This window comes from Anoplophora glabripennis, unplaced genomic scaffold (assembly GCF_000390285.2).
Source record: "Anoplophora glabripennis isolate ALB-LARVAE unplaced genomic scaffold, Agla_2.0 scaffold146, whole genome shotgun sequence".
NCBI lineage: Eukaryota > Metazoa > Arthropoda > Insecta > Coleoptera > Cerambycidae > Anoplophora > Anoplophora glabripennis.
This window is the reverse complement of record NW_019416318.1, coordinates 314125-327625: the sequence shown is the minus strand read 5'-3', so window position 1 is coordinate 327625 and position 13501 is coordinate 314125. Positions and strand designations below refer to the sequence as shown.

At 32.1% G+C, this 13501-nt stretch overlaps 1 protein-coding gene across 1 annotated transcript in view; it reads left to right on the top strand.

Annotated features, from left to right (window-relative positions):
- LOC111691297 (protein Dok-7-like) overlaps positions 1–4582 on the top strand; it is a gene marked incomplete at its 3' end in the record, with an annotated part of 35028 nt that extends 30446 nt beyond the window's left edge. Inside the window, 1 exon segment of the mRNA XM_023454075.1 lies at positions 4537–4582. Within this exon segment, the coding sequence (XP_023309843.1) occupies positions 4537–4582 (46 nt within the window).
- Positions 4583–13501: the final 8919 nt, after the last annotated feature.

Below are 13501 nucleotides of genomic sequence, written 5' to 3'. Positions count from 1 at the left end.
AATTTTTTAATTTTTTTCATTGGTGGTAAAATATTTAATAAATAAAGGAAAAGAAACTATGCCACAGATAAATGACTTAAGACAATGTAAATAAGGATATTTCCCACGTGGTACAAAATTTATGGCGGTACACAATTTTTCAAAATAACCATGCTTTGTTTAATATGTATTTACGTGGAAGATATTGACAAGACAACTGAGGAATGGAGGTTATTGAAAAACGGAAACTGATAAGTCTGGATGGAAAACCTGGAAATATCAGGGAATTCTTTTGTTCAAAATTTGGTATAGAAGCAACAGTATTACAGAGGATACAATGTTACATCTACATTTTTTTTACATTCATTTCAGTTAGTGATAGTGGTTTATTTTAAGTGTTTATAGGAGGAGCAATAATCAAACAAATTTATTTACATTTTGTTGTTTTAAATAAAAGTAGTTTTTTTACAGCTTTTTCTAAAACAAAAGTGAATAATTTGTTTACTTCTTGATACAATTGTAATAACTTACATTTGTTTCTTTGAATTGAAATTATTATTATTATTAACATAATAAAGGTAGAGGTAAACACCTATAAAACTCAAAAGCAAAAACAATATGAAGTGAGTTATAACTTCAACTGACTTGTTAGGTTATGCTTGCAGCAAAATGGAAATTATTTCGAGAATATTCTTTAAATTTAATTTTGCATCTTGTTTTTCATTTGTATTAAATTTTATTTCAGATAAATAACTTTACCTAATACATGTCCCATAGTCATAAGTTATCAAACATTGTTCATTAATTAATAGCAAATTATTCTTAATGTTATTATTAAATTGCTAGCTTATTGACAGAAAGTGCCAATTTATTAATATGATAAATAACAATTTATTTGTTGTGACATCCGGCTACTTTATTTTTACAAATTTTCGCAATTACTTTACAATTGATTACAATTTTTTTACTAGAAAACTATCGGTTTTATCGAAAAATTACAAGAGATAAAAAAGTTGCGCAATAAATCAGTGTTCCCAATATATATTTTTAAATAAATAATTTGCTCCATATAAAAAAATTCTAATAAAATATTGCAATGGGGTTGACTGTTCACTCCTTTATAAAATACGCTAATGATCTAAAAAATATTGAAAAGTTGTCTCTTTATTAGCAGAATGCTCATACCAAGTTCGTGTCTCTAGCATTCCCCATGTTAAAGAAATAAATTAAAATGTGAATATCAATCCCCTCCTTTAAGAGGGTATATCGCCTCAGGGGTGCAACTTTCATATAAGGTATTTTTACTTCAATCCTCTTATTTTTCGCTCTACATTCACTGGCGCAATTTTTGTTACTTCATTTAAAAACACCCTGTATACATTTCGAAGCATGTATACAATAAGCATATAATCCCCATTAAAATGAATCATAATTTTTGTTTCTTACGTCATCAAAATCAAAAAGAAAAAGAATAGCATAATACTGTTGCCTCACTTCCACTAGATTCTGATTTAGTATGAGACTTATCCCTTTCGAGGAATCATACTGACACTTTCCTAGTTTTTCTTCACTGCCTTGTACCGTGGGTGGCATTGGCATTGAATAACAAACATAGCCCCTGAATAAACAATTAGTTTACAACTGACTTTATTAGTGCATTGATCGTGGTGTCGTATCGATAACGGCCGCATCGAAATGTGCGATGAATGTTATTTTAAACGCTCGACATTCGGTATCATTTCGAACAACACATAAACCGTCATATCGTGTACGACCGATATACATCATACTCGCCATCATGTTAGGGTTAATTAATAGTAATTATCTGTTATGCGCTCCAACAAAACATCGTTATCGTCTCCACTGCAATAACTGCTCCGATAAGCGTTTTTAAATTCCATTTTAATTGACGTTTCGCTAATTTAAGCCTCACGTAAAGAACAATTAGCTTCAAAGAGACAAGCTGGTTGTGCGGTCCCGCTAGCGTCAATAACTCCATTATTACAAAGCAATATCCCCGTATTCCTTTTTCATTACCATGTTTACAGCTCCTCGGTAATTGATATTTTTTCGATACCGTTGTACCAGTCGTCGCTTACGACTTTTATGTTTGTGTGAATGGAGCGATTGTTCCCCGATGAATGGGATTATTTTATGGGCTAGATTCCGTCAAACGAGATTGTTTTGACATGTGTCGGATTAAGGAAGCCAATGTCTGATGAGCCTTGCATTACTGTAAACAAATGCAGTTAGATCAAGGCCAGCGCATATGAAACATGAAACAACAGACCCAGGACGCCGTTCCGTATCAAAACGTTCCGGTATTTTGTAGGTCTTGGGTTGAGCAACTTAAATGTTGCATTTAACATTGGTCTGGTTTTGGTGGATATTGACACAGTTTTCCTGTTGCAGTGCACTAATGACTTTTGGAGATGCTAGATATGAAAAGCTATATAAATTTTTCTGAAGAACCAGAATTTCGTGTCAGGTTAAACAAATGAATGAAAGGTGTTACAATAATTTATTCGTTTAAATAAATGTAGAAAATAAGTCCGCCCGAGAAACGATGATCAGCGCTCACATGCTTTGCTATGAATTTTCTTGATTTGGCCATCAATGTCCACAACGGGAGATGAACTTCTCATTCCATTGTTTGATCCACGAAAGGCTAATATGCTAATTGAAAAAAACATTACGACGCGATCAATGGATCATTAACTTCATTACGACGAGATCAACGGAGCTCTAACTTCATTACGATGAGATCAACGGATCTCTAATTTCATTGCGATGAGAACAACGGATCTCTAAGTTCATTACAATGAGAGCAGCGGATATTTTTCATTACAATGAGATCAACGGATTTCTAATACGACGAGATCAACGGATCTCCAACTTCATTACGATGAGATCAACGGATATCTAACTTCAGTACGAAGAGATCAACGGATCTCTAATTTCGTTAGGATGAGATCAATGGATCTCTAGTATGACGAGATCAAAGGAATTCTAACTTTATTGCGATGAGATCAGCGGATCTCTAACTTCATTACGATGATATCAACGGATCTCCGAGTAATTTGAGGTCTGGTCAAGTCTCAGGATGACCGAAAGTAGAAAATAAGTACGCCCGGGAATCGATGACCGACGATGGCGCTGAAGCCGATTGACTCTTATCTCTATTATTTGTTTCATTTGATACAAAATTCTCACACGTCCCGAAACTTTACACCGTTGTTACATCGAACAAATTTTTAATAAAAAAAAAAATAGCAACCGGTAAACTCAATCTAAGTATATTTGCAATTTATATTATTTTCAGTGAAGTCGTATGTAAACCAAATATGCATGATTTTTCAATAGAAAACTTTTTGTGAACTACTGAAGTCACTGCGGTCTATGTAGAACAGGAGATTAACTAAAAAACAATTCCTTTACTGAATCTGTCTGGTAATGATTTTCTGCAATATATGCCTCAATTCAAATCTGATTTTCGAGAGGAGCATTGTGGTTTGTAATAAATAAGTCAGTGCTTTTGGAAATCATTGTGTACTAGTTGGGAGTAATTTATTTAAAGCATATTGGCAAAAAATGAAAATACATATTCCTCACTTTCAATTTATTAATAGTTATGTGTGCATTACAAACTATTTTTTCAAGTTGGTTAGAGACTATGTCTTCACTGTGAAAACCTCTGAAATATTAAATTTAGTTGTAAGCATGTGGATGGGAAGATTATGACAACTCTGACTAGATAGGTTTTTCTGAACGTATTTTGCGTTAATTAACTGATACTAACAAAACAAACTTATTCATTTCAATTGACTCATTTATATTGTGAATTATACTCTCAGTTAATATATTATAAATTTTATTCCTGTGTAACATACATCAAAATTGAAATGTATGATGATATATAAGAATCCTTGCAGGCACTTTATTGATTTTAAATTTTACGTTTTTTCTTGGATGAGAACTTTATTATATTTGGTTTGCTTTGCGCAAGAGTGCAACTTATACAAGTACACATGATTAATATTTGCTTATCTGTCCAAACACAGATTTAGTAGAAAATATTTAGCAATGTCCAATGTTTGCAGTACTCTTATGTGCGTCATTTCTGTTATCTAGAAAGCACATCTGCAGCGATGAGTTGCTATGATGATACTGTAATTTGAAATTACATCAGTTTTTTTTTATAATAGACAAATAATTATTAGCAATACTATACTAAACTTGCAAGTAAAGAATCAGAAGAAGTTTGTATGACCAAGCAATCAGTTCATATCAGGTATACATAATACGTCAATTTCAGTACAGGTAGTGGTACTTGATTTTCATTTTCTTAAATATTTTACATTTTCTACCTAATCTTTTGTTGGAAATAATAATTGTCGATATCTGAGAACTGATTATGGAATTACTGCACTAAGCTTTCTCGTCACAATAAGACATAATCCATATAATCGTATTTCCACATGTTTTACAACAGATATCAGCAGTGTTTTTGAATTTTAATTACATTAGTCACTAATCTCTGAATATTTGCATTTTCAGTGGAAATCAAGATGGTGCGTCATGAGAAAACTGTCACCAGTTGCAGGTAATAACAGTTTTTTTATTGTTTATAAACATTATTTGTAACATCACATGGCATTTTTAATTATTTTTAAGTTTTTAGTCTACGGTTAATTTTTTTATGTTTACCTTTATGCAAAATTAAAACATCTAAAATAGTTTAAATATGAATATTTTAATATGGAATATTAACTCATTAAGGGATAACGCCGGATAGAGGTTGGAAAAAAGGTGATTTTCGGGAATTTTCAAGGAAAAAACGGTAGAAGATATAGTGTCAGGAACAAAAAGGCTTTATTGTTTTCAGGTAATACTGTGCATTTTTTCAAAGAATGTGGATTCAAAATGGCGGCTGTAAGTGATGCCAAGCAATTACACCTTTTTTCCAAAGGGCTGTAGGGCTGGAAAGGTTTCTCTCATTAACGAATGGTCTTGGAACAAAAAAAAACACAAACATTTTCTGATATTACATACCAAAAACTGGGGAACATCGTAGGGAAATTAGAAAATATTAGTAATTGTTGATTTTGTAAAAAAAGTAATTATCGAAAAAACGGAGAATTTTGCATTAAATTGTGACAATGACAATGAAAATTATTAATCAATCGAAAACCTCTACGATGTTCCCCAGTTATGTTATTGAGAAGCTCTGTACAAAATTTCAAGTCGATTCGTTGAAAACGCTTTTAAAGAGTTTGTTGCCATTCAGCATATTAAGAAATTCGTTATATTTAAGGCTGTCAGAGAGAGCCGCAATTCAATGACGTGCCAAGCGGGTCAACCGAGACATGTGTGAGCCGCCGCCTCAGAATGCTTTTCATGTTCACGTCACGTTAATATACTGTTGCTTGTTACACAATTTAATTTGTTACTTTTTAATAAATAATGCGTACGCCCATGTCATTTTCCTCATCCTCTTCTTTTCTGCTTTATTCGAGACTCAATGTGACATCTATAATAGCTAACTATCGCGCGCGTTATCACAAGTTACAATAAACACTCCAGCTCTCTGCAAGTGGTTGCGCTCTACCTCGAAAAAACTCTTGTTCCCGACTTTTCCCCTACCTTAATTTTTTCCTATATTTTTCACATAATAATGCATTGTTTAAACCATTTTTAAAACGGTTATTGATATCAACATAATTTTTGTACGATTCCAATGTTGAAAAATGAAGTTAATTTATTATTACCTTCAGAAATGGTTATTCTAACTTTAGCTTTATTAAAGATTCACTCTTAATTAGCTCAATCTATTTAACGAATTAAGCGACATAAATTTAAGTTATTAAGTAGTTAATTGTTAAAATAAACAAACCCTAATGAAGTATTGCGTGATAATTAGTGGCTAGACATTTCTTATTTGTAATTAAATGGAATTGGAACCAATCTTGATTTATAAGGAATCGTGCCTAACAGAATATTATAAATCTGTAATGATTAGGAACAATTAATAGATTCAGAGAGATAGATTCAGAACAAGGTGAACGAGTTTTAATTTTTATTAAATTTCTAAACTACTCAAACAAAGGTGAACCAAACAAAAAGCAAAGATGTCATTTTAGTTAAAAAAAAACAAAATGATTACCAATGAAAGCCTATTTAAATCGTTTTAACATCAGTTTTAACCGGACAAAGAAGACGCCCTTGTACGGCATTTTGATTAATTAATACCTTTTGTCAAATTCGGTGTACCCCAGTAAAATTTCTGGGGAAATTTCGATGCTAGTTCGTTCACCAAATGATTGATTGCTGAGTATGTTCGAAGTATAGACGATCGAGCATGTAACGATTCACGAAATTGATGGCTACACATTCTTTGTGCGAGGTTTTAATCTTCCTCTTGTATGTTTCGATATGGTCGATGAATCGTAAAAAATGTCAATGAAATGTCCATGGAATGAATATTGCGAATTTATTAATATACAATACGAGCGCTTCAAGGAAACGATCAAAGTATTTTATAGCATTGTTAATTTAGTGTTTTTGTTATATTAATTGTTATTTTACAGTCTATACCTTATGTGAGGCTCTATAACATATCATTTTAACCGAAGGCTTTTAATACTGATCATTCTCCATTTTCAAAGAATTCTTTCGGTTTATTTCCTTAGAGCTTACATTTATATATTGTCGAACTTTTTAACGTTAATTTTGAAGTCATATTTTGAATAGAAAGTTTGAACTATATTTAATTTCTTACTCGTATTCAGTTACTGATGTACCAGTAGATAAAAGTACAAGGCTCCCTCTTTCAAATGCTGTTGAGTTTGCTCAAAGATCTTTTTTTTCGTTGAGATATGTCGAAATTTCTAAGTTTATCAGTTTCTTAATATGCGAAAATCTACTAAGGACCCCTTAGACGTCAAACAGTTGATTGCAGTTCAGAATCTTCATACTCAGAAACCAGAATACATACGAACTTAAACTCACAAACTCCAAATCCACAAACCCACAAACCCCAAACCCACAATCCCTAAACCCACAAACCCCAATCCCACAAAACCCGAACCTACAAACTCCAAGCTTACAAACCCCAAGCCCACCAACTCCAAACCCACAAACCGTATGGGTATGAAGTTTCTGAATTGCAATCGACTGCTTGATGTCTAAGGGATCCTTAGTAGATTTTCGCATATTAAGAAACTGAGAAATTTAATAATTTCAACATGTGATATCTCAACGAAAAAAAAAAAAAAATTTGATCAAACTCAACGGCATTCGAAGGAGGGAGCCATTTACTTTTAGATTCAATGTATCAGTTTTTTGAAAAAGAATAGATGGCATTGCTACAAAACCTCAAATATGACGAAAAACAGTGTTTTTGCACTTTTAGGTTAGGATATCTCAAAAACCTGACGTGATAGATCAATTCTGTTGCCAGATTCAGATGCAGCGCACCTAAATCCTTCGGAAATATATACTCAAATTTCTGATTCCAAAAAAAAGCTAAATTTCGTTGGTCTGTGTAATTTATGGACCTGATTAACTAAAGCTTTTGATGCAGTGAATCACAAACTATTAGTTAAGAAATTACATAAATATGGTCTACAAGAGGAAAAGTAAATGATTGGATAGTGCCTTATCTAACTAATAGAACTCAAGCAGTTGAAGTGAATAATGTTAAATTTGATAAATTATATATTGCGTATTGGCGTACCACAAGGATCTGTACTCGGACCGTTTTTGTTTCTTTTTTATATAAATGATTTACCTTTTTTTGACAAAAATTATATTCGCAGACGATAATTCCTATTTATGTTGTGGAAAAATTTTTGAAAAACCAATATTGCACACTTACAGTTAGGAAAATTTAATAATTATTACTTCAAATCAAGTAGACACTAAATCTTTTAAAATCTGTTTTTATTGTTTTATCACCTAGAATTTGTTTATATGATCGTATTTATTTAGTAAAATTGGAAGGAAAATCAATAGAATAAGTTTGCAGTACACAATTTTTAGGTATATACAGGGTGCGCCATTTAACACTCCTACTGGCAATATCTCCGAAATTAAGAAATTTATTTTAGTTCCGGAAACTGGGGTTGTTAAGTCTCTCGAACAGCTTCAAATTGCAGTTAGAATTGTTAACGATTTTTTTTTTTTGATTCCTGGAACGTGGAAATGCGGACCATCTGAAAGATTTTCAATTTGACCAAGAACATAAGATCAATGGCAAATAAAAGGTCACCAATAAATTTGTCATTAAAGGTATTACTGATATTCCTTGCAACATTGTTCTCTACAGTTAAAATCCCGTCGATTTTTAAGAAAAAACAAATTAGCCCTTGCAATGACCTTCCAGATTTTGATTCAATATTCAGACGTAAAATTTTAGGCTCTATCGATTTGTAAAATAAAAAATAGGGGTTTCTATTTGGAATTTTTGAGTCGATCTTGATTTGATCTAAAAATTTCGAATCAGAGTCAAAGACAAGGTCACCGTTAAATTGGTTTTTTGAAGTCCTACAACTTATTTCTGAAAAATTTTTGATAGGATGATCACTTAGGTAGATATATGTATCAAGATCAATATAAAAGTTATATTCCAGTATGAAGCATTTATTATATGCATTTTTTTTACGAAAAACAGTACAACTTTCCTTTTGTTTTAAATTGTAAAGCTGGATTATTTTTTTATTAAAAATCGGATATAAAAGTGCACCCACCACTTATTACGTAATAAATAAAAGTTATTGTTTTTTAATCGTATCAACTTTTTATATTCCATAAAAAATCGTAAATTTAAAGATAATACCTTTCGAATAACACTTAATTTTAACGAATGATTAGTTACAGACCTATTTGCAAAAAAAAATGCGACCAAAAAAGGTACAGAACAATAAACTACTTCGCTAAAAAAACGTTTACCAATTACAATTGAATTTTTAATTAAAAATTAACTTATCGGTACAGATGACAGTAAACCAGCTACATTCAATTGTTTAATAGTTTTTTAATATACTTTTATCTAATTTTTTAAGTTACGTCTAAAATAATCGATATTGAAACTACGTTCGGACAGGTACTGCGTCGAATATATCTAACTCAACTGTTATGACCGTGAAATATAGCAAATCTTAAGCAAATAAAAAGTTTTTAACAAGCTTTATATAGGTGCAAGTTAGAGGAGTTGGCTTAAATAAACTTGGGGAGGTTGTAGCGATTAAAATTAAAGTAAATACCGCTCGGATGCCATAAAACTTTTCATCATACCTAAATAAACTACCAGTTCCATTAGGAACTTTGAACGTAACATACCCGTACATAAATAACTACCCTTTATAAGACATAAAAAAGTCCATAAATTTTAATGTTTTAACACCCAACAATTATAGACACTTCTCTGCAGCTTCTGGCTAACACCGAGGTAGGGTGACTTTTATTAGGTAGGTTCACTTTCCACTTCGATCTGTCAGACGGAGGAAATAAACCAGATCTTCTTTAATCTGGACCTATAAAAGTCTTTGTTTCATATTATTTGTTTTCGTGACAAAGTAAACCATGTTTAAATTAACTGATGAAGAGAATATAGTTTCAACATCGTTCAAAGCGGTAAGGTGTTAAAAAGAAAACAGTATTTTTTCAAAGTGCTATGTAGAGAGCAGATCAATAATAGCACACAATAGAGCCTAGGGAGTAGCGAATGGATTTTCGATCGAAAAACATGAATTTGTACTTAATGGGAAATTTTTCCGGAAGCAAGAGCAACTAACTTCACGAACCGGTTTTTTGGACGAAAATAAACTGATCAGATTACGTTACAATTTTACTTCCTTATAAAGAATGTCCCAAAATTCACGCAAGAGGTAATTTTGACAGAAAACACAGGTTTTTAACTAAAAATTCTAAATTTTTTATTGATTCATAAAGGAAATGATTCATGTAGTAAATGGGTATGACATGTGGCACACATATCTTGCAATTTAGACACAGAAAACTGGCTTATCATATCGCGACAACGAACACCATTGACTGTTATTACCTGACCAGCCGCATTTTTGAAGAAAAATGGTCCGACGATGCCTCCAGCCAAAATCCTCACCAAACGGTGACCCGTAGTGGATGCATTTGTTTTTCAACAATCACTCGTGGATTTTTTGAATCCCAAATATAACAATTTTGTCGTTTAACAAAGCCATCAAGATGAAAATAAATCTCATCGCTGAAGATGATTTTATTCAAAAAATCGGGATCCACATGTTCCATAATCCCTTCAACGAACTCTCTTCGCTCTGCGTGATCAGTAGGCTTTAGTTCTTGAGTCAGTTACACTTTGTAACCATTAAGATGTAAATCTTTCATGGGAGTTTCACTAAAATATTGCATTAAAATTGTAATTTCAATATCTAGAGAAGCTACGAGCTTTCAAATGAATTTTTGTATTTTTGTAGATAGGTCTCTGTAAATGTAGCGTAAATATTAGGAAGTAAAATTGCATTAAGGTAGCTTGATCTAAATCGGCTTTGAGCCCAAGGAAGCTTGGGTATGATTTATTGCTTTTGAATAGAAAAGAAAATTATTATTCGAATTATATTGAAGCTCAATTTGACTCAAAAGAATAATACATACCATAATACAAGAAGAACTAAATTTTACTAACCAGATGCTCTCTTTGAAAATCCATATACTGCATGTTCTACATAATTGACCCAAGTCAGAATTAAGGACAGATTAGAACGGTGATGAAGGTGATGATGAACATGACGAAGACAATGACAATGAAGATGAAAATCAAGATGAAGATGAAGTTGAAGATGGACATTGAGATGGAGATGGAGATGAAGATGGAGAGGAAGATGAGGATGACTGCATGATGACTTGATGACTACGATGCTATTGATAATAATTATGAAGTTACGGTGTTGTTGACTTTTATATAGTTTAAAACCTAAAGTGCAGGGTGTTCCAAAAAAATGTTATATTTACTAGGGGTTTAATAAAGGTTAACTCCGCGTGAGCGGAGTTGCCGACCTTCCTATTTCAAATTATAATTTATAAAAAAAATTAAATAGGTACTTATAATTAATTAAAATTCTAAATATGTAACATTTGAATGTATATCTTTATATAATGCGTATTACTGTAACTAAAATGTTTAAGTTGACATATAAAATTATGTTTTATCATTATTTTATCTTACCCAAAAATTTCGGACATTCCTTTTTAATAATCTGAAACTGAAGTTCATATTATTTTTAATCGGGACGGGAGAGAGTAATCGCGTTTTACTATTAAACCTCTAGTTGAAAACGAATCATGTGGTATAATAAAACTGCAATATCGTGCCATTTTATGCCCCGCAATAAATCTCCAGATATGAAAATTTAATTTTGCGAATCGTAAATTCTATACGTACCTACCTTACCTACACAGAAAACGTTCTATGATTTCATTTTTATTTTACACCTACGTATCTTATCTAGCGCCGTCGAAGCCTGCTGCGACCTCCTTTAATAAGCAGAAAACGGCAGGCAAATAATAGATATCTACCTCATTATTACCTTCCACGTAAGTCCTATCTAATGTATTACTGTTTGTTTTGCGATAAAATAAGATTTGTCATCTTAACCGGCATGTAATACTGTGTGTTGGTTGGAAAATATCAGATATGGTTATGTTACAAACGTTATATACAGTGTATTCCCTAAAAAAGACTCACATTGCCATTTGCACTACTCCAAATTTGTTCATAACTTCTAGAAAAATAGAATCTCGTGATATTACTACATTATCCACGATAAAATTAAACGTTCGGCGTATTTCATATGATTTTTGTGTATTAGCCTTGTACAAAAATATAATAAAATTTAATTACCGTAGTGGTAAAAAAATCTTTTAATAACTGACAAAAATGCAAGTTGAAATAGTAACGAATTTGAACTAATAAAACAAAATTTTACAAAATATTTCGAACATAGGTGCAGATATCCTGATAAAGAATACCTAAGCTATAATTTTGATTTGATTTTGATGAATTTTACAAAAAGAAGTAGTTTTTCCAAATGTAAACTATAGCTGAAAATGAGAATGTTGTGGGTTTATTTGCCATTTATTTAATTTTTGGATAAATGTTTCAAAAACGCTGATGGTATGTGGTTGATTAAATAGTTTTTGTATTTACTTATCAAGTCCTTGTAAATGAAGTGGGTAAATGATTTTGTACTAAATAATTATTGAACTGATTGACACTTGTTAAAACAAATACTTATCTTACCTTTGAAATGTGTAGTTATAAAAGAAATATATTCACTTTACAACTAAATATTCACCATGTGGTTTAATCATGAGCATAATCTAAAAAAGCTAATTTATTTTGGTCTTTGAAAAAGGATGCTGTTCAAATTTACCGTAGCAACTTGCAATGATTGATTTATTTGACGGTTGACTTAGGGCTTGCCGCCTTTGTCCTTAGTCTTTCTTGACCATGCCGTTTGCTTATACCTGGACCAAACAGATATTGTAAAACACCTGGAACAGAATGACGGTTTGCACACCGTATCTCCAAAAATATGTTTTAAAAACTTACTTAATGTATGAAATCAAAAACAAAATCGTTGCAAATTTGGGCTACAGGCGTAGGTTTAATCGCGTATCAATAAGCTAACGCTTAATACGAGTAATAACTAATACGCGTATAATCGCTTATTACTCGAGGGTTTAAGTAACAAGATTTGAGTTTTGTTTTTATTGAGAGTTGATTGAGATATGTCACAAATAGTTTTTACAAATAAAATATAGTTTTAATACCTACTGACTTACCAGTTATTACATTGATACGATATTGATCACAATAAAAGATACATATCTTTTATTATGTATGTATAGGTACATACCTATACATACAGGGTAGCCCATCGAAAACGTACCGCAAGGCATTACAGGGTAGTAATGAGCTTTTCGGCAAAATCCAAAAACAGGTAATGTTTGCTTCTGAGGGGGACAACTTTTGGCGCAAAAAGCATAGCAAAATCTTCAACCACCTAAGTGGGGGTGCCATCCCCCAAATTTTTTTAAATGGGAATGGGGTCAAGCGGGGGGTCATTATAAAGGGCTTTTAATTCTCTATACATCGATTCTTACTTTTTGAAAATCGATCCATTATTTTAGAAAATATGCAGCTTTGAAAATAGGAACAATATTTTTGACGAGAAATGCGAAAATCGATTTAATTTTACTTCAAAACTTACGGTATTAGTCAAGTAAATGCTGAAAATGTTGTCCGCCAACTTGCATACAATGATACAGGTTGTCTTCAAACCGTTGTCGAACATTCTGGAGCACTTGCGGTGTTACTTCGCGACATACATTAATGATTCGTCCTCGCAGATCTTCCAAGGTATCAGGTGGAGTGCTGTAAACTTTGCTTTTAATGTGCCCCCAGAGAAAGAAATCTAAAGGATTTAAGTCGGGTGACCGAGGGGGCCACTCAATTGCACCTCTT